The sequence below is a fragment of the Ranitomeya variabilis genome, chromosome 3 (assembly GCF_051348905.1).
Source record: "Ranitomeya variabilis isolate aRanVar5 chromosome 3, aRanVar5.hap1, whole genome shotgun sequence".
NCBI classification, from domain to species: Eukaryota; Metazoa; Chordata; class Amphibia; order Anura; family Dendrobatidae; genus Ranitomeya; species Ranitomeya variabilis.
Window position 1 is genome coordinate 527391587 of NC_135234.1, and position 21893 is coordinate 527413479.

General features: G+C 43.5%; 1 protein-coding gene across 1 annotated transcript in view; it reads left to right on the forward strand.

Annotated features, from left to right (window-relative positions):
* LIG4 (DNA ligase 4) overlaps nucleotides 1-21595 on the forward strand; it is a 29355-nt gene extending 7760 nt beyond the window's left edge. Inside the window, exon 3 of the mRNA XM_077297026.1 lies at nucleotides 18141-21595. Within this exon, the coding sequence (XP_077153141.1) occupies nucleotides 18141-20876 (2736 nt within the window). The 3' untranslated portion in view covers nucleotides 20877-21595. The remainder of the gene's footprint in view (nucleotides 1-18140) is intronic.
* The last annotated feature ends 298 nt before the right edge of the window (nucleotides 21596-21893 follow it).

A 21893-nucleotide genomic window follows, 5' to 3' on the forward strand; every position in this document is an offset into this window, starting at 1 on the left:
GTTTCTGAAATACTCAGACCAGCCCTTCTGGCACCAACAACCATGCCACGTTCAAAGGCACTCAAATCACCTTTCCAGGTCATCCACCTGACAGCACCATGGAGGTTGTCTTCTTATCCACAGTGGGACAGGAAACCACGAGTATAAAAGGACCCTCCCCTTACCAATCATCAGTGTTTTTCCTGTCCCACTTTGGATAGGAACTACGAGGATTCTGGCAGCTCCGTTTGGGGAGTGTGGATCGGGGGGTTTCGGCCCTTATTGCCCTTCCCACTACAAGCCCCGTAAGCCGAAACCCGACACAGGGTCCCTCAGCTCACCCGCTGCAGCGCTGCTCCTGGGATTGCCGGTCGTTTCCTCCTGGAGAGGCTCTCGACCGAGCACGCCGCCGAGCGTTTTCCGGGTCTGCCTTTGGAACAGAGCAGACAGCCTGGAGGCTCACCGCAGCTCTGTCTCACTAGAACGCCGCACGCTGTAGCCCGGCATAGCTCTTCCGGGTCGCGGTCGACAGGGGGCGGGGTCGGCGTCTCCTGTTATGACCCCAATGGCGAGGATCTCAGAGATATCAGCAAGTCTGCGAAGTACAAAAATCCAGCTCATAGGGCAGTGGTAACTGGGTTGACCATATATCTACTCCTAACGCCAACACTAGAAGTAGCCGGGGAACATGCCTACGTTGGTCGCTAGATGTCTCGCGCCAGCCGGAGGACTAACTACCCCTAGAAGAGGAAAACAAAGACCTCTCTTGCCTCCAGAGAATAGACCCCAAAAGTTGGATACAAGCCCCCCACAAATAATAACGGTGAGGTAAGAGGAAATGACAAACACAGAGATGAACTAGGTTTAGCAAAGAGAGGCCCACTCACTAATAGCAGAATGTAGTAAGATAACTTATATGGTCAACAAAAACCCTAACAAAAATCCACACTGGAGATTCAAGAACCCCCGAACCGAACGGCCCGGGGGGAGAACTCCAGCCTCCCTAGAGCTTCCAGCAAGGATAGGATACAGATTATGTACAAGCTGGACAAAAATGCAAACAAAAACAATAGCAAAAAGCAAGAAAGCAGACTTAGCTTAATCAAGCAGGAACCAGGATCAGTAGACAAGAGCACTACAGATTAGCTCTGATATCAACGTTGCCAGGCATTGAACTGAAGGTCCAGGGAGCTTATATAGCAACACCCCTGACCTAACGACCCAGGTGAGCATACAAGGAATGATAGACATACCCAGAGTAAAAACACTAGTAGCCACTAGAGGGAGCCAAAAGGTAAATTCACAACAGTCTCCATCTCTCTATGGGGAAGATGCAGCACTTCCGGGGCATGCCGGCGAGCGCGAACGCTCCAACGCCAGGAGGACAAGCATATAAGGTATAGGGAGTAGGTAGACCTCTATCCTGCAATATCCGTGATGGAGGATTCCGCCAGGATAGAGGGTGATAACCAGGCTCACGTAAGTCCCCTTGCAGAGGGCAGCTGTTAAATGCCTACCTCCCGGGTGTTTCTACCTCCTTCTAAAACAGGGCCACTTCTATTATTATAGGTAGCCTCCACCGCCGCAGCTAAGAAAGGGAGATGTAAGAAGTGCCCTTTATGCTCCGCTAAACTAAAGGACACATGGCAGAAACCCCTGTGTGAGCCCTGCACTAACCGCATACTGGGCGAAGAGCAGGCCTCTCTCATGTCTAACATGCGGGCTATTATCAGGGAGGAGGTACAGGCATCAGTCTCCGGCCTAATGACCCCTCAACCCTCACAACCAGATAAGAAGAGAATGAGGGATTCGGACTCTACGTCTGAAGGAGCCTTGTCCGATTCAGAGCTGGAGAATGAGGAGTTTAAAGACCCCCCCGGGAGGGGGAAAAAATACTTGTTTTCCTCTGCAGACACGGACGAGCTCCTGGGTGCAGTAAGGCACACCATGCAAATTGAAGAGCCGCCACCCTCTTGTTCAATCCAAGATGAAATGTTCGGCGGGTTACGAGCCCAGACCTCAAAAGTCTTTCCTGTCAACGCTCATATTCGTGGAATGATTCTGGAGGAATGGGAGGAGGCGGAAAAACACCTGATCATTCCGAAAGACTTTAAACTACGCCTCCCTTTTGATCCAGCGGAGGTCAAAGACTGGGAGGATGTCCCTAAAATAGACATTCCCTTAGCCAGAGTCTCCAAAAGAACTGCAATACCCTTTGAGGACTCATCTAACTTAAAGGAGGCTATGGATAGGAAGGCAGACAGTCTCTTAAAACGAGCCTGGGAGAGCTCAGCAGCTGTAATGCGTGCGAACATAGCAGCAACCTCAGTAGCACGGTCTATGCACCTATGGGTGGATGACTTAGCGGACCAGCTTTCCTCTAAAACCCCTAGAGAAACAATATTAAAATCCCTTCCCCTCCTTAAAATGGGTACAGATTTTTTAGCAGACGCATCGGCAGAAACAGTAAGATTTACGGCCAGGAATCAATCCCTATCAAATGCGGCCAGAAGAGCCATCTGGCTCAAAAACTGGTCCGGGGACGTACATTCCAAAAATAAGCTTTGCGCCATACCATTTTCAGGGGGAAGAGTATTCGGTCCGGTACTAGATGACATCTTAGAGAAAGCGTCAGATGATAAAAAGGGGTTCCCAGAGGACAAACGCAGAAAGTTTCAGCCCTTTCGGAGATCACGTTTTAATCAAAAAACTGACTATAGAGGGAAAGGGAAACAAGGAAGGTGGAGTTACCCGAAGGGTGGAGAATCTAGAACCAAAAATAAAGAATCCACCTTTTCAGGTTCAACATCGGGTTACCACAGAAAATGACGCCACCAGAGTGGGGGGGCGTTTAACCAGGTTTTCGGGAGGCTGGCAAAAGATCACTACAAGCCCATGGGTGTTACAACTAGTTGCTCAGGGTTACAGGATCGAATTCTCTTCTCCTCCTCCACAAAAATTCCTGATCTCCAGCCCCCATCTCACCGCGACATCTCCCATGTGGGTAGATATTCAGGATCTGCTAAAAACAGCTGCGATTGTCCCGGTGCCTCCCCAAGAGATAGGACAGGGATTTTATTCAAGCCTATTCTCTATAATAAAACCTTCGGGGGAGTCAAGAACTATCATAAATCTCAAACACTTAAATTCTTGGGTAGTGTACAAACGATTCAAAATGGAATCAATAAAATCCACGATTCCCCTCCTGGACAGGGGAGTGGTTATGTGCACTCTAGATTTAAAGAGTGCGTATTACCACGTTCCTATCTGCCTAAACCACCAAAAATATCTGAGGTTTGCAGTAGAAAAAGGAGGAAAAGTCCTTCATTACCAGTTTCGCTGTCTTCCGTTCGGTCTAGCTTCAGCGCCAAGAGTTTTTACGAAGATTATGATAGAGGTGGTAGCCTACCTAAGAAATCGAGATATCTTAGTCATCCCGTATCTGGACGACTTCCTAGTGGTTGCAGACACGGTAAACCAACTCAGGACCGACTGTCAGTTTGTAATCTCCACACTGCAGAATTTGGGGTGGATCATAAACTGGAAAAAATCCGATCTAGTACCCAAACGGAGGATAAAATTCCTCGGAGTCATGCTAGACTCAAGCGTCAGAATGTCCTTCCTGCCGGAGGAAAAACTGTGAGGCATAATAAGCAAGATTCATCTTTTCGTGAAGAGCAGGGTTTCCATCAGAGATGCCATGAAGATCCTAGGACTGATGACGGCCTGCATACCTTGCGTAAATTGGAACCAATTTCACTCCCGACAGCTTCAACAGGCGATTCTCTCATCCTGGGACAGAAGGCAGGGATCCTTAGACAAAGTGATACAGCTGCCAAACCAGGTGAAGACCTCGTTGCGTTGGTGGACAGATCCCAAAAACCTCAGGCGGGGAGTACCCTGGAATCATACTCCCGAAGTAATAATTACTACGGACGCAAGTCAGCAAGGCTGGGGAGGCCACGTCCAGGGAAGGTATTACCAGGGTCAGTGGACCCGGGAAAACAGCACGCGATCCTCAAACTTCAGAGAGCTGCTCGCAGTCTGGAAGGTCCTATCTTCAGCGCAGGCCTTGGTGAAGAACAGACACGTAAAGGTGCTCTCGGACAACACAACAGCAGTTGCGTTCCTTCGACATCAGGGTGGTCCGAGACACAGGGCTCTACAGCAGTTGGCAGAACAAATCTTCAGGTGGGCAGAAGTGACGGTACTCTCGATCTCTGCAGTTCACTTGGAAGGCTCCAGCAACCAAGTAGCGGACTTCCTGAGCAGGAGGACGGTTCTATCTACAGAATGGGAGCTAAACAACGTGGTTTTCAAAGACCTGTGTCGTCATTGGGGGTACCCGGAGATAGACCTCTTTGCGACCAGACAGAACGCAAAGGCCAGCGTCTTCTACTCACTAAACCCTCAGGAGAACCCGGCTGGAGTCGATGCCTTCTCCCAATCATGGGAGAGAGGTCTGTTGTACGCGTTCCCGCCGCTTGCCCTAATACCAAGAACTCTCAGGAAGATCGCAGAAGACGGAGCCAAAGTCCTGCTCGTAGTGCCGTACTGGCCGAAGAGGAGTTGGTTTTCCTTACTGAAAAAGATGTCAAAGGAGAAACCAGTTATTCTTCCACAAAGATCGGATCTCCTCTTCCAAGGTCCCATTCTCCACCAAAATCCGGAATCCCTCCGTTTATCAGCCTGGATCCTGAGCGGCAAGTCCTAAGAGCAAAGGGTTTATCGGACGAGGTGATCTCTACATTAAAAGCGAGCAGGAAGCCAGTAACCTCTTCAATCTATTCCAAAATCTGGAAAAAATTCTGCAGCTACTGTGGAGAAACTACAGTCGATACTGACTGTCCTAATGTTCCCAAAATCCTTGACTTTCTACAGGCAGGGTTTAATGCAGGTCTCAGACCCAGTACCTTACGGGTGCAAATTGCGGCCCTTAGTGTTTTCTATGACTGTACTTTATCAGCTCACCCATGGATAAGTCGATTTTCCAGGGCAGTTGCAAGACTAAAACCTCTAATAAGGAAAACTATCCCACCATGGGACTTAAATCTGGTTCTTAACGAATTATGTAAAATTCAATTTGATATAGAGGATAACCCAGACATAGGTAAATTGTCCCTAAAAACGGCCTTCCTTGTAGCCATTACTTCCGCAAAGAGACTGGGAGAGCTTCAGGCCCTCTCTATTCAAGATCCATACTTACAGATTTTTCATGACAGGCTGGTTCTGAGACTGGACCCAGCTTTCCTTCCGAAGGTAGTCTCCGATTCAAATATTAATCAGGAGGTCATACTTCCTTCTTTCTTTCAGTCACCCAAAAATCAAAAGGAGTCCCTTTACCATAGTCTGGACGTTAGAGAATCGGTTCTTAAATACCTAGAAATTACAGCACCCTGGAGGGTAGATAATAACCTTTTTGTTCAGTTTAGAGGCCCGAATAAGGGTAGGAAGGTGTCTAAATCCACAATCGCGAGATGGATTAGATCCACAATAATCTCGGCCTATAAAGCCCGGGGGAGGGATCCGCCGGGATATATCAGAGCACATTCGTCTAGGTCAATGGCAGCCTCATGGGCAGAAAAAGGGGGGGCTTCGGCAGATCAAATTTGTAACGCCGCTTCCTGGTCTAACCTTAGTACATTCTCCAAACATTACAAACTAGACGTGATGTCAACACAATTAAGTTTTGGCAGGAGGGTACTCCAGGCAGTATTCCCACCCTAGGAAGTAGTCTGCTTTGGTACTTCTCCATGGTGCTGTCAGGTGGATGACCTGGAAAACGGTAATTAGTCTTACCGGTAATAGTATTTCCAGGAATCCATCCTGACAGCACTGCTAGTTTCCCTTCCCATGCTAATTTACTAAGATCTGATGTGACGTAAACATTTGTATCTTGTTTGTGTTTAAATAAAATATTCTTTTTTGGCATCCATCCAGATGTGGTACTTTGAAAATCACTGATGATTGGTAAGGGGAGGGTCCTTTTATACTCGTGGTTTCCTGTCCCACTGTGGATAAGAAGACAACCTCCATGGTGCTGTCAGGATGGATTCCTGGAAATACTATTACCGGTAAGACTAATTACCGTTTTCTTCCCCATACTGATGCTCGGTTTGAACTGCAGGAGATTGTCTTGACCATGTCTACATGCCTAAATGCACTGAGTTGCCGCCATGTGATTGGCTGATTAGAAATTAAGTGTTAACAAGAAGTTGGACAGGTGTACCTAATAAAGTGGCCGGTGAGTGTATATATGTATGTATATATATGTATGTATGTATATATATATATATATATATATATATATATATATATATATATATATATATATATATATATATATATATATTGTGTGTGTGTATATATATATATATACACATATACACACACTCACATACATACATACATACATACATACATACATACATACACAAATATATATATACACACGCACATATATATATATATATATATATATATATATATATATATATATATATATATATGTAATACATGCAGTGTGTGTGTGTATATATATTTGTGTATGTGTGTGTATATATATATATGCATATATATGTACACACACATATATATATACACATACATACACAAATATATATACACACACATATATACGCATACATACTACATACACAAATATATATATATATACACATGTGCACACATATATTACATATATGTGTATATATATATATATATGCGTACGTATATATATGTGTGTACATATATATATATATACCACAAAAGCAGGCAGCACTCCATATTTTTTAAAGTTGATATGCAGGTGTTAATTGAGCCCACATCTCCATGCAACGTTTCGGCTCTGACTGAGCCTTTCTCAAGCAATAAACAGACCTCTTAGCAACATATATATAGGGGCATAACCACAACATCCCCCAAAGTGTACAGCCAATCAGTGAGTCCCATCAATTACATCTCCTCATAATGTGTATTGGTGCCAGCAGTGTACTATTAAAAACACATAAAACGACTCCTTCATATAGTAACTATCTACTCATTTTTCATACCTCTGGAGAGACATATCCCTGGTGGAGGAGGCAACGTGTTATCGGCGTACTAAGACTGCCACTTCGCATGTCAGAGCGCTTCTGTATACAACCTGATCACATGTTTGGTAGGAGGCCAATGAGGGACCGCTAGTATCGATGTGACGTCACGCGCCTGCGCAGTAGCGCACAAGATCTCCATCTTGGTTAAGGCATAGGGTAACTTAATTAACCCCCTGCGCATGCGCCGTAGTGCCAGACGTTACGATCTTATTAAAGATCATACTGCGACCTCCACAGCATTATTATACAAGCGATGTAAATAATAACTGCCCACACATATCATACTATGAGTAGACGCACCATAAGGTTTGTGGCACATTATCAAATGCTAAAGTCCATGCGTCATACATTACAGGGCTTTCCATAATTATATATAAAAAAATTCATTTTTCTACCAAAAAGGTTTTTTAAGATCAATTCACACATGGTGCTATCAGTGAACCACCTTAACGTTCTCAGAAGTATCATCACTCCTTTTATGCCATATAGACTCATGTAGGTTGTGCCTAGTCCTGCTATGAGCCACCAGAGAGTGTCTTGATTCAGACCCCCATCTGGCACTCATACAGTGTCTAGAGGGTGCCCCTCACCCCTCCGGACAAGGCGCCTCCACCCCTGACCTCTGTATAGCAGTAGCACACTGGTCCTGGCTCTTATTAACAAATGTGGTTTATCCACTGCAATTCACCAGTGTATATATTGCACTTCACTCCATGGCCACAACATCAATAATGACTTAAAAAACATATATAAGGCAAGCAAATATTTTAAATAGTTTACTAAGTGGCCTCCCACCATTCATGTGCATAGCAGCATACATCATACAAATTATATATCCATATAAATCAAAAATTTGTATTTTTTTGGAAAAAACATTTTTGGAAAAAATTATTCCCCCAACATATATATGTCTCTCCAATCAAGGTCTTCCATTAACAGCAACAGTACCTGGACAAAAGATATACAGAATAAAATTAGGAACATACTCATACAAACAAAGTATTCCCAAATATAAAAGTACCAAATTTTCAACTATACAATTCCGATATAGAAACGCCCTTATTATATAACTGTGTGTAAATTAAAGTCCGCATTCAGGCCCATAGGCCTAAGTGTATTCAATTTATATATCCACTCTTTTTTACGGAGGATCCGCTCTCTACCACCCCCCCTCCTATTGACCGGTACCCTATCAATTATTTTAAATTTTAAATCCTTTTCCGAATGGTTACACTCCACAAAATGTTTAGGGACCGGGAGGTCAGTCCTCTTTTTCCTGATGGAGTATCGGTGCTGATTCATTCGTACTTTAAACTCACACGTCGTTTCTCCGACGTACCACAGCTTACAAGGACACATCAAGAGATACACTACATAATCTGAGCTGCATGTTAAATAGTGTTTAATACCATATATTTTCCCTGTTTTAGGGTGTTCAAATGTTGCCCCCTTCACCATATAGGTACAATTCACACAGTTTAAGCATGGGAAACAACCAGTCTTCTCTGAACCTGTTAGTAATAATTGTCGGCTCTTTTTTCTTGGGCCAATATCTGACTTAATCAAGTAATCTTTTATGTTCTTATTTCGTCTGTAAGAATATAACGGTGGTAATTGCAACTCCTTTATACCAGGCAAACATCTGCCAAGCATCCCCCAATGTTTACTAATCACGTTAGCCACTTCCCTGCTCTCCTCACTGTATGTGGTAACAAATGGAACTCTTTTAAGTTTCTTCTCACATCTATTGTTTATTTTTTTATGGATAAGTTCCACTCTATTCTCCCGTAACACCTTATTTTTAGTCATTTCCAATAAGTGCCTAGGGTATCCCCTATCCACAAATTTTTTAACAAGTGAGTCCACCACTATGTCTATATCTTTTTCTTCTTTAACAATCCGCCTGACCCTAAGTAATTGGCTCAGTGGAATGGATTTCACCATAGACCGCGGGTGTTGACTATCATAGAGTAACAGGTTGTTTCTATCTGTGTTTTTCACAAAGAGTATGGTACTGAGTTGCCCCTCCTTTAGACTGACAAGTACGTCTAGGAATTGGATTTCCTTTTTGGACATTACAAGCGTGAATTTGATTGTGTTATCAATGGTGTTTAGATAGTGGAAGAATTCTTCCAGTGCGCCCTGAGTGCCTGTCCAAAGGAGGAAGACATCATCTATGTACCTCCATCACGTCACAACATGTCGGAAGTGGTGGGATACATAGATGAGGTCCTCCTCCAGGACTTCCATAACCAGATTAGCGTACGCGGGGGCCATATTGGCCCCCATAGCTGTTCCTCGTTTTTGCGTGTAAAACGCGTCACCGAACATAAAATAATTCAGTTTTAGAATAATCTCTAATATCTTTAGTAGAAAAGCTCTGCCTTCAGGAGTGCACCTACTGGGATTTAATTTGTCACCTATTGCCTTTAAACCCTGTTCGTGGTCTATCGAAGTGTAAAGTGACACCACGTCGAAGGATGGCAAAATGATATCCCCCTCTAGCCGTAGTGCCTCCAATTTACCTAAAAAATCCGTCGTATCTCTAATATATGACTTACATTCTCTGACCATCGGGTTGAGTATCCTATCCAAGAAGATACCCATTTTGTTAAAAATTGACCCCACCCCCGAGACTATGGGACGTCCCGGGGGGTTAATTAGGGTCTTGTGTATCTTCGGTGATACATATAAAAGTAGTGCTGTTCCATTTTTTCTAATATATATATATATATATATATATATATATATATATATATATATATATATATATATATATATATATATATATATATATATATATATATATTATAGAGAGAGATAGATAGACTAGATGGTGGCCCAATTCTAACGCATCGGGTATTCTAGAATATGTATGTAGTTTATTTATGAAGATTTCAGAATAATGCAATGAATACACAGGATTCGGACGGGTGCGACCAACTAGCGAAGCGTGGTTCCAGTCCCGCGCTAATTTGCGGCCGCACTGCGTCTGTCGCTGATTGGTCGCGCCTGGCTGGCCCCGGGCGAAAAGAGTCTCACAGCCCACATAGCATATAGCACAGCCCACGTAGTATATTGCACAGCAACGTAGTATAAAGCACAGCCCACGTAGTATATTGCACAGCCGACGTAGTATATCAACAGCCTACGCAGTATATAACACAGCCCACGTAGTATATAGTAATGTGGGCACCATATCCCTGTTAAAAAAAATAATTAAAATAAAAAATAGTTATATATTCACCTTCCGGCGGCCCCCAGATCCAGCCCAGGCCTTTAGCGATGCTCCTCGCCACGCTCCGTTCCCAGTAATGCCTTGCAGCAATAACCTGTGATGATGTACCGGTCTCGCGAGACCGCTACGTCATCTGGGGTCATTGCCGCAATGCATCCTTTGGACCGGAGCGTCGCGAGGAGCGGGAAAGGCTGCCGCGGACACCGGAAGGTGAGAATATATATATATTTTTTTTTTTAACATTATATGTTTTTACTATTGATGCTGCATAAGCAGCATCAATAGTAAAAAGTTGGTCACACTTACAGGGTTAATGGCAGCGTTAATGGACTGCGTTACACCGCGTTATGCCGCGGTGTAACGCAGTCCATTTAACGGACTGCTAAAACGATATGTGGGCTCTGACTGGAGGGGAGTATGGAGGGGGCACTGACTGGAGGGGAGTAGGGAGGGGTCAATTCGCTGCCAGACTGTGCCTGTCGCTGATTGGTCGTTCCCAGCCGGCCGCGACCAATCAGCGACGCGTGTTTTCCGTGACGGAGAAACAGACAGACTGACAAACAGATGGAAGATGATCATATAGATATATATAATCTATATGTCAAACACTGCTTCGGTTACCCTCCTCTGCTTCAGCACCAATTCTTCCCCTCTGTAGCCTCTCAACGAGGCTGGCACTGGAGCAGGGGAGGGTGAGAGCCTATATGAAATGAGGTGTGGGAGAAAGGATGCAAATTGTTTTTCTTTGTAGCATTTCAAAGCATGGAAGTGTCAGGCCACGTGCACACGTCGAGTATTTGGTGAGTTTTTTTATCTCAGTATCTGTAAGCCAAAACCAGGAGTGGGTGATAAATACAGAAGTGGTGACGTGTTTCTATTATACTTTTCCTCTGATTGTTCCTGGTTTTGGAGTACAAATACTGAGGTAAAATACTGACCGTGTGAACGTGGCCTTAGTAGTTCATTTTTTATCAAATAACAAAGTGGAACATGAATGAGCAAAAGGCAAGCCTAATGAACTCAATATTAGGTGTGACCAGGCTTGTGCAAAGACTTCTGTCTCTTCATGTAATCCCAGACAGATTTGATGATGAGATCAGCGCTCTATGGGCCACATCATCAATTCTAGGGCCCATTGTTTTTCTTTATGTTGAATATAGTTCAAATTAATTTTAAAGTTGATTTTAATCAAAACATCTTGGAATAATAATTATTTCCACAATTGGATGTGTTTGAAAAAAATGTTCCTGTGCTGAGAAAATCTTATAAATGTGCGTATTATGTACTGTGTAATGGCTGTGTCTGACCGTACAGGAACATGTTCTGATCAAACTACAGCTCCTGGGTAGGAGGGAACCAAAATAATACACAGACATTACAGCCCGGGATCACAGCTGATTCTTTTTGCGAGAGAAAACATCTCCCTGCCTGTTTTTAAACAGTATTTTACCTCAAAGAAGGAATCCTTTGCGACCCCCTGCTGTAATGTTTGTATACTCTCTTGCGACCTTCCCTCCCATAACAGGCACATTTATAAGATTTTCTCAGCACAGGAACATTTTTTTTTTTCAAGCACATCGCTGTGTTCCGGGACATAGTGCGCCGGCGCATGCGCACTAATGCTTTTCGGCATTGCCCGCAGTTGGGCCAATCATACTGCGCATGCGCAAGGCAAGATTGCCATGCACACGCGTGTTCTACAGAGGAAAGCGAATCAACTTCAAGACAATATTGCGGCCAGCGGGAAAGGAAGAGGTGAATAAAAGACCCGAAAACACCGCCCATCGGACCGAAAAAAGGGCCCGCCAAATTCAGGTGACAGGTTCGCTTTAAAGGGAAGGTGCCACCAGTTTTCTTGTATTTTTTTTTTTTTTTTAGTGGAATTAAGCTTAAAATAGTAAATAAAATGTACTAGTGCAATGTTTGCACTGTTTGCAAACATTTCTATATGAAAAATATATATTTTCTTACAAATATATATATTGACCACTAGGGGGAGCATTTTCCATTTTAGACCTCAAGCAGCTATAGTGAGACTTACCAGCTTTACTGTTAGCTGAAAAATCTGGGCAGTAACTGCTGACATCAGCATTTCCCTCCCCTTTTGGGTGGTCTAATATCCCTGGGGCAGAATGAAGAGCAGCATCACAGGGCAGCGCCATTTTGTGTGTGACTGCTCTGTGATCTGCTATCACCAGCAGTTACTGCATCAGAAGCACAGCTTGTTTACAGCGGAGCAGAACACAGTGGGCTCAGCAGCAGCGTGGTGGACTGGAGGAAGACTGAAGTGGTGTGTGTGTTAGTGATGTGTCATTCGTGAACGAGCCGATACAAAGAGCCGGCTCCCTGCTGTGAATGAAAGGAGTTGGCTCTGCAGAGTGAGTGAGCCGAGTCCTTTTTTTTTTTCTTTCTTGTCTGGGCCTGGCAGCTTCTCAGATTCAGCCAGTGAAGTGTGACTGTGACTCATGTGGGAGGAGCAGACAGCAGAGAGGTAGAGTGGAGTCTGTGGACTGTAAATAAATGCATGTGAGTTACCATGTGACCCAAAGAAAGGGGCAATATTACACTGGCTGGAGTTGCTTCCTCCCTGGTATGTGACTGTGTAGGAGGAATGACAAATTGTATGTTCATCATCATCATCTGCAATGACCTGTGAGTTACCTTTTGTCCCAAATAAAGATACACTTTACTGTGGCCTCATCCATGGCATATATACATATATGGTACTAGATGGTGGCCCGATTCTAACGCATCGGGTATTCTAGAATATGCATGTCCACGTAGTATATTGCCCAGTCACGTAGTATATTGCCCAGCCCACGTAGTATATTGCCCAGCCCACGTAGTATATTGCCCAGCCCACGTAGTATATTGCCCAGCCACGTAGTATATTGCCCAGCCACGTAGTATATTGCCCAGACACGTATGTAACAGGTGAAAAAAGAGTTAAAAAATAAACATATACTCACCTTCCGAGGGAGCCCTTGGAGTCCTGTCGCCTGTGTGCGGTGCACGCGGCAGCTTCCCGTCCCAGGGTTGGATGCGCGCAGGACCTGTGATGACGTCGCGGTCACATGACCGTGACGTCATGGAAGGTCCTTCTCGCATACCATCCTTGGCACTGGAGCCTGCCGCTTGCACTGCCGAGGAGAGGACGTGACGACGGAGGGTAAGCATAGCAGGTTTTTTCTATTATTTTTAACATTACATTTTTTTTACTATTGATGTCGCATAGGCAGCATCAATAGTAAAAAGTTGGGGACACACAGGGTTAATAGCAGCGGTTACGGAGTGCGTTAAACACGGCATAACGCGGTCCTTTACCGCCGGCATTAACCCTGTGTGAGCGCTGACTGGAGGGGAGTATGAAGCGGGCACTGACTGCGGGGAGGAAGGAGCGGCCATTTTTCCGCCAGACTGTGCCGGTCGTTGATTGGTCGTGGCTGTCTGTGCGGCCTCTCCGGGGTCTGTGCGGGACCGTTGGTGGTCTGTACGGCCTCCCGGGGGGTCTGTACGGCATCTCCGGGGTCTGTACGGCCTGCCGGGGGTCTTTGTGCCTGTGCAGGCATCGTCCGATGGGACTACAAATCCCATCGGACGATGCCTGCTGCACTGACAGTGATTGACACATTAGCCAATGATGGGACAGTAGTAGTCCCATCATCCCGCTAATGTGTTGAATATAAAAAAAAAAATACTCCATACATGCTACATACATACTACATACATACATACATACTACATACATACATACAGTACATTCATACATTACATACATGACACACATATAGACATACAGTACATGTAACAGCGTATATACTCACCGTTACTTGTCACTTTGTTCCCCGAAGCCAGTGTCATCTGTAAAAAATATGAAAAAAACAAACAACCAATATACTACCTGTCCGCAGAAATCCACGAGTGTCCCACGACGATCTCCCGTGGAGAGCTTCAGTATCAGAAAAAACGGCGGAAAAAAACAGATCTGACGAAAAAAAAACGGATCCGGCGACAAAAACGGATCTGACAAAAAAAACCGGATCCGGCGACAAATAACGGATCCAGCAGGAAAAAAAATGGATCCGGCGGAAAAAAAATGGATCCGGCGGGAAAAAATGGATCCGGCGGGAAAAAACGGATCCGGCGGGAAAAAACGGATCCGATGGAAAAACGGATCCGATGGAAAAACGGATCTGGTGGAAAAAATGGATCCGGCGGAAAAAACGGATCCGGCGGAAAAAAAATGGATCCGGCGGAAAACAACAGATCCGGTGGTAAAATACGGATCCGGCGGGGAAAAAATGGATCCGGCGGAAAAAAATGGATCCAGCGGGAAAAAACAGATCTGGCGGAAAAAAAACAGCATGCGCTGCCAAAACTCCGCCCCCTCCTTCCAGACTTCAGAATGGGCAGCGGATGTGTTGAAAAACTGCATCCGCTGCCCACGTCGGGCACAAATTTCACAACGTGCGTCGGTACATAGGCCCGACGCATAGCGACGGACCCGTACCGACGCAAGTGTGAAAGAGGCCTTTATGAGCGTTGAATTAAAAAAAAAAAAAAAACAGAAAAAAACTGCGTGGGCTCCCGTGCAATTTTCTGCGCCAGAGGGGGAAAACCGGGGGGCCAATATCTGTAGCCTGCTATGAATATCAGTCCGCAGCTGTCTGCCTAGCCTTTACTGGCTATTAAAATAGGGGGACTGCAAAAAAAATAAATACGTGGGGTCCCCCTATATTTTATAGCCAGAAAGGCTACGCAGACAGCTGCGGGCTGATATTCATAACCTAGAGAGGGGCCATGGATATTGCCCCCCCCTTCCCCCCCGGCTACAAATACCAGTCCGCAGCCGCCCCAGAAATGGCGCATCTGTAAGATGCGCCAATTCCGGCACTTAGCCCCTCTCTTCCCACTCCCGTGTAGCGGTGGGATATGGGGTAATAAAGGGTTAATGTCACCTTGCTATTGTAAGGTGACATTAAGCCGGGTTAATAACGGAGAGGCATCAATAAGACGCCTATCCGTTATTAATCCAATAGTAAGAAAGGGTTAATAAAACACGCACACATTAGGAAAAACTATTTTAATATTCTTCATCTCTCTCTCTCTCTCTCTCTCTCTCTCTCTCTCTCTCTCTCTATATCTATATCTATATCTATATCTATATATATATATATATATTTGTCTAAGGGTTTTTCCGTCTGTCTGTCTGTCCTGGAAATCCTGCGTCTCTGATTGGTTGAGGCCGCCAGGCCTCGACCAATCAGCGACGGGCACAGCATGGCGACGATGTCATAAAGGTTGCCTCGACCAATCAGCGACGGGCACAGTATCGACGTAGATGTCATAATGGTTGCCATGGCGACGATGATGTCATAAAGGTTGCCTCTACCAATCAGCGACGGGCACAGTCTGACGCGAATTCTGGAATCATCATTGTCCATATAATACGGGGACATGCATATTCTAGAATACCCGATGCGTTAGAATCGGGCCACAATCTAGTTTCATCATACTTACCATACTTCAGTGCCTGCAAAAAACGTAAAATAATAAACCGTATACTACCTGTCCGCCGTAGTCCAATTAATAACGAGTGTCCCACAACGATCTCCCCTATGAAACAGTGACATCGGGTGATGTCACTGCTTTATAGGACCATCAGTGACACACTGACAGGAGACAATGGCTCCTGCAGTGCATCACTGAGGTTACCTGAGTTCAAAGTCTCACTTTATGACAATTGCTGCCTGGGAAAATTTATCATACAGCAATTGCATAAAGTGAGACTATGACCTTTTTTTTTACAGCGGCGGAGGAATACAGTGGTGGAAGGATACCTTCCTGCCGTCATTCTGTTCCTGGAGCCCCTGGAGAGCAGTCGCATTATCTGATAATGCTGCTCTCCATGGGAGATCGTCGTGGGACACTCGTGGATTTCTGCAGACAGGGAGTATATTGGTTGTTTGTTTTTTTTCATATTTTTTACAGATGACACTGGCTTCGGGGAACAAAATGACAAGTAATGGTGAGTATGTAATCTATGTTTAATGTACTGTATGTCTATATGTATGTATGTATTGTATGTAATGTATGAATGTACTGTATGGAGTATGTATGTAGCATGTAGGTAGCATGTATGTATGTATGTAGCATGCATGTACGTAGCATGCATGTACGTAGCATGCATGTACGTAGCATGCATGTACGTAGCATGCATGTACGTAGCATGCATGTACGTAGCATGCATGTACGTAGCATGCATGTACGTAGCATGCATGTACGTAGCATGCATGTACGTAGCATGCATGTACGTAGCATGCATGTACGTAGCATGCATGTACGTAGCATGCATGTACGTAGCATGCATGTACAGTATGTAGCATGCATGTACAGTATGTAGCGTGTATGTATGTAGTGTTTTTTTTTTTTTTTTTATTCAACACATTAGCCGGATGATGGGACTATTACTGTCCCATCATTGGCTAATGTGTCAATCACTGTCAGTGTAGCAGGCATCGTCTGATGGGACTTGTAGTCCCATCGGACGATGCTTGCACACACGCATAGAGACCCCCCCACACACCGCACAGAGAGGGAGAGCGACACAGGGGGAGAGTGCAGCTTACCGGAGATCACTGGGACTGTGGGGAGGCGGAGACATAGCAGGAGAAGCACCCAGGGAGGGCAGCGTGTGAGAGCAGGGGATGTCTGCTCAGAACGTGCAGTGCCTGGAGTACAGACAGAGGAGCAGGGAGGTAAATCACCCGCACTCCCCACTCTCCTGGCTCCAGTCAGCGCTTCTGTCCTGCAGCGATAGAGAGCAAGTGGAGCTCGGCAGATAGCACTGGGCTATAGTAAAATGGTGGCTAGTCACACCTACAGCAGTGAGCTGTACAGCTCACAGACGCGTGCCCAGCTCACTGCTAATGTGGCTGCAATGTTATAGATAGGGTCAGCGCCGGTCTACTATCTCCTATGTCCATGGGATGCCGTAAAATTACATTGCTAGTGTCGTGCTACTGCTCTGAAACCAAGATGTCAGCCCCCAGTTCCTTCTTTCTACTGGTATAACACACAAAATCTGTTTTACATGCATTCAAATCTTGGTTATAACAGCATGTTATGCTACATTACATTGATTAATGAATGATCTACAAACGCGGTACCTTACCTTTAAAGTGTGTGAGGGCCCTTAAAAGAAATGCTGCATTTACATTATATCCAATATTTTACCATTGCAATGTATTTATAGTGCACAATTCTGCAAAGAAGGAAACGACCGACCTATCAGCATAAATTTTGTACAGCTAATACTATAGAAAAAACAAGTATTATACTCTAGAATGCAGATTGCGGTAATAGTTTCACATAAACGGGATTCTAGTTTGTATTTTATCAGTGACAGTGATTCTTTCAATTCACTTCCCCATGTTTCACATCATGTTGTTTTTATGCCAGGAAAGTGACCGACAAATGTACCCATAGGGTTTCATTCACACGTCCGATGCAAGAAGAGTGTTATTTTGGCCCCCATGTATTGATATACCTGTGGAGTAGACTACGCAATGTAGAGGAGTCCTGTAAAAAAAAAAATAATAATAATAAAATACTCCCACAATAAAAAGAAAAAAAAAATTGTATATATTCGTGTAGATTGCTATTCTACGTCATCTGTTGGAGGTATACTTTTGGAGATACTCCTGACAGGAGGCTCAAGTGCTAAGTGAGAAGTGCCTTAGTGTACTGGAGCATTACATGCATGATATTATGTGTCTTAATTTGTTTTATTAACTGTTTAAAGAAGTCTTGTGTGCTTTTGTCTACAGATTTCTGGCACAATGTCTTCCGATATCCTGCCTTTAAAAACTGTGGCTGCTCAAGTACCTTTTGCAGATCTCTGTAGTACTTTAGAAGGAATTCAGAAATGCAAGAACAGAACAGAGAAAACAAAAATTTTAAAGCAATTTATTGACTCCTGGAGAAAATTCCACAATGCCGTTAACAAGAACGAACCTACTACTAAAGACTCCTTCTATCCAGCAATGCGACTTATTTTACCACAGTTAGAAAGAGAGCGGATGGCTTATGGGATTAAGGAGACTCTGCTTGCTAAACTCTATATTAAAGTTCTTGGTTTGCCCAAAGATGGCAAAGATGCTCTTAAACTTTTAAATTATCGAACTCCTACTGGCTCCAATTCAGATGCCGGCGACTTTGCTGCAATAGCATACTTTGTGCTTAAGTCACGATGCCGAAAAGAAGGAACCTTGTTCATTAAGGATGTGAATGATCAGTTAGATTCAATAGCTAGCAACAATGCAGGCAGGAAGAAGGAACTGATAGAGAAAAGTCTACTGCACTTAATTACCAACACCACTGCTCTAGAACAGAAGTGGCTTATAAGGATGATTATAAAGGACATGAAGCTTGGGTTTAGCCAGCAAACAGTCTTTTCCATCTTTCATCCTGATGCTGCAGAACTTCATAATGTCACCACAGATTTAGAAAAAGTGTGTTTCCAGCTACATGACCCCAGTGTGTGCCTTAGCGACGTTTCTATCTCAATATTTTCTGCCTTTAAACCAATGCTTGCTGCAATTGCTAACATTCAGCACATAGAAAAACAAATGAACCACCAGAGTTTTTATATTGAAACAAAGCTGGATGGTGAACGTATGCAGATGCATAAAGATGGAGATGTGTATAAATACTTTTCTCGGAATGGCTTTGAGTACACCCAGCAGTTCGGTGGTTCTCCCCTTGAAGGCACTTTAACGCCATTTATTCATAATGTCTTTCATATTGATGTCCAAAACTGCATACTTGACGGTGAAATGATGGCCTACAATCCTAACACTGAGACATTCATGCAGAAAGGAAATAAGTTTGACATCAAAAGGATGGTTGATGATTCAGAACTTCAAACTTGTTTCTGTGTGTTTGATGTTCTGATGTTTAATGACCAGAAGTTAGCCCATGAAACACTTAGGAAAAGGTACGACATGCTACGTGACATTTTTACCCCAGTTACTGGAAGGATTCACATAGTTCACAAAACTGAAGCCAGCACCAAAAAGAATGTAATTGATGCACTAAATGAGGCAATCGATAACCGTGAGGAAGGAATTATGGTGAAAGACCCAATGTCCATTTATAAGCCAGATAAACGTGGTGAAGGCTGGTTAAAGATCAAACCTGAATATGTTAATGGACTCATGGATGAATTGGATCTTTTAATTGTTGGGGGATATTGGGGCAAGGGTCTGCGCGGGGGTATGATGTCTCATTTTTTGTGTGCAGTGGCAGCGAAACCACAACCAGGAGAGAAGCCAACTGTCTTTCATTCACTTTGTCGTATTGGCTCAGGCTACACCATGAAAGAATTATATGACTTAGGTTTAAAGTTGGCTCCCCACTGGAAACGTTATCGAAAAAAAGATCCACCTATAAATCTATTGTGTGCAACTGAAAAGCCAGAAGTGTTTATTGAGCCTTGTAATTCTGTTATCATTCAAGTCAAGGCAGCAGAGATTGTTCACAGTGATATGTACAAAACCAGTTGTACTCTACGGTTTCCCCGAATTGAAAAGATCAGAGAAGACAAGGAATGGTATGACTGTATGACACTTGATGACTTGGAACAATTTCGAGAAAAAGCTTCTGGGAAATTAGCTTCAAAACACTTGGATTTCAGTGAAGAGCCACCAGAAAAGAAAAGAAAAAATGTTCCGAAGATTAGGAAAGTCATCGGTGTGGTTTCTCATTTGAAAGCGCCCGATCTTACCAACATCTCGAAGCAGTCAAATATGTTTGAAGAGGTTGAGTTCTGTGTGATGAGTGGAACAGATATCCATTCAAAGTCAAATCTAGAGAGCATGATAGCTGCTTGTGGTGGCATAGTGGTACAAAATCCCGGAGAAGACACATATTGCGTTATTGTAGGAACTACCAATGTCAGAGTGAAAAATGTTATCTCTTCTAATAAGCACGATGTTGTCAGAGCTGCTTGGCTTCTTGAGTGCTTTGAAAATAAAACCTTCGTACCTTGGCAACCTAATCATATGATTCATATGTGTCCGTCCACCAAGGAACACTTTGCTAGTGAATATGACTGCTATGGTGACAGTTATGTCACAGATACTAATGAGTCTGAGCTGAAGGATCTGTTTACCAGAATACCTGACACGAAGGACAAAATCCCCCTGGACATGATTGCTGACCTAGAACATCGCTATCCATGGGAAAATTCTTCTAGTAGTATGTTCCGTCAATGTGTTGTATATCTAGATATTTATACAGTCCTTAACGACCCATTTACTAAAATTGAAAACTCTGCTATGAGTATAAGAGCTCTGGAGTTGCGCTTTCATGGAGCAAAAGTAGTGAGCCATCTTGAAGAAGGAGTTTCACATGTTGTGGTAGGAGATGACTTGTCTCGTTTAGCAGAAATTAAGAGTCTGAGAAGGACATTCACCAAAAAATATAAGATTGTTCCAATTCTTTGGGTAGTCGATTCGCTGAAGATGGCAGAACTTCAAATGGAGCAGGATTACTTATTATAAAGTCACATTTTATTGATGAAATTTTTAAATATATTTTAAGTCCACAAATCTTTTTTTAATCTAGATTTTGATTTATACAATCATGTATTTAAATGTGTGTTTTATTGTCAATTTTATATTTTTATGTGGACAAAACGTAATCAGTTTGTATGATTGCTTCAAAGTACCCGATATAGAAATAAATATTTAAGTCCCTTAATAATATAAATGTTAAGACTGTACCTTCCCTCAGTAAAATTCCTGCAGGACACCCCCACCAGTTCAGTAACCTGGAGTATGTAAAGATGCGTTAGAGATCTCAGACATAAGGGTCAGATTTATAAGAGTGTTTAAAGGAAAAATTGTTATTGTAGGCTGCAGAAACCAATCATAGTGCAGCTTGTATTTCTTTTGAGCACCCTAAGAAATGAAAGCTACACTGTGAGTGGTTGCTATGTCCAACAGACATTTTTAATTTCCAGTTTTAGAACCCCCCCTCTCCCACCCCACCTCCATGGAGCCTTACAGCCTTGCAATGTGGGGTCAGTGGGGGTAGGCAGGGACCCTTATTGAGTGACGTACCAGTCCTGTAATAAGTATATTGCCAGACTTCTTGTATATGTAAGGGTGATAACTTATTATGTGTGTTGGAAAGACTCTTATGTGAGGGAACATTGTTTTGAGTGAACACTTATTTGCATTTTTAATGATTTGTACTAATAAAATCGGTTTCATTTTTATGAGGTCTCTTTCGTCTTTTAAAAAGTAACTGTCATTTATTTTTAATTGCATAAAACAATAACCACAGGAATATCTATTTTATAGATATCTTAAATGCACTTCATTATCCCTTTTTTATTATATAAGTTTTATACTCTTGCCATGCTTCCTTTGTGCTGTCCCTATCGCTTTCACAAACTATACTATAGATGCATTGTTAGTAGAGCTGGGCGAACTCAAATAGTAAAGTTCGGCATCCGTACTGAACACCTACTGTTTGGGGCATAGACACCAAACACAGACTTCACCAGGAAGTCC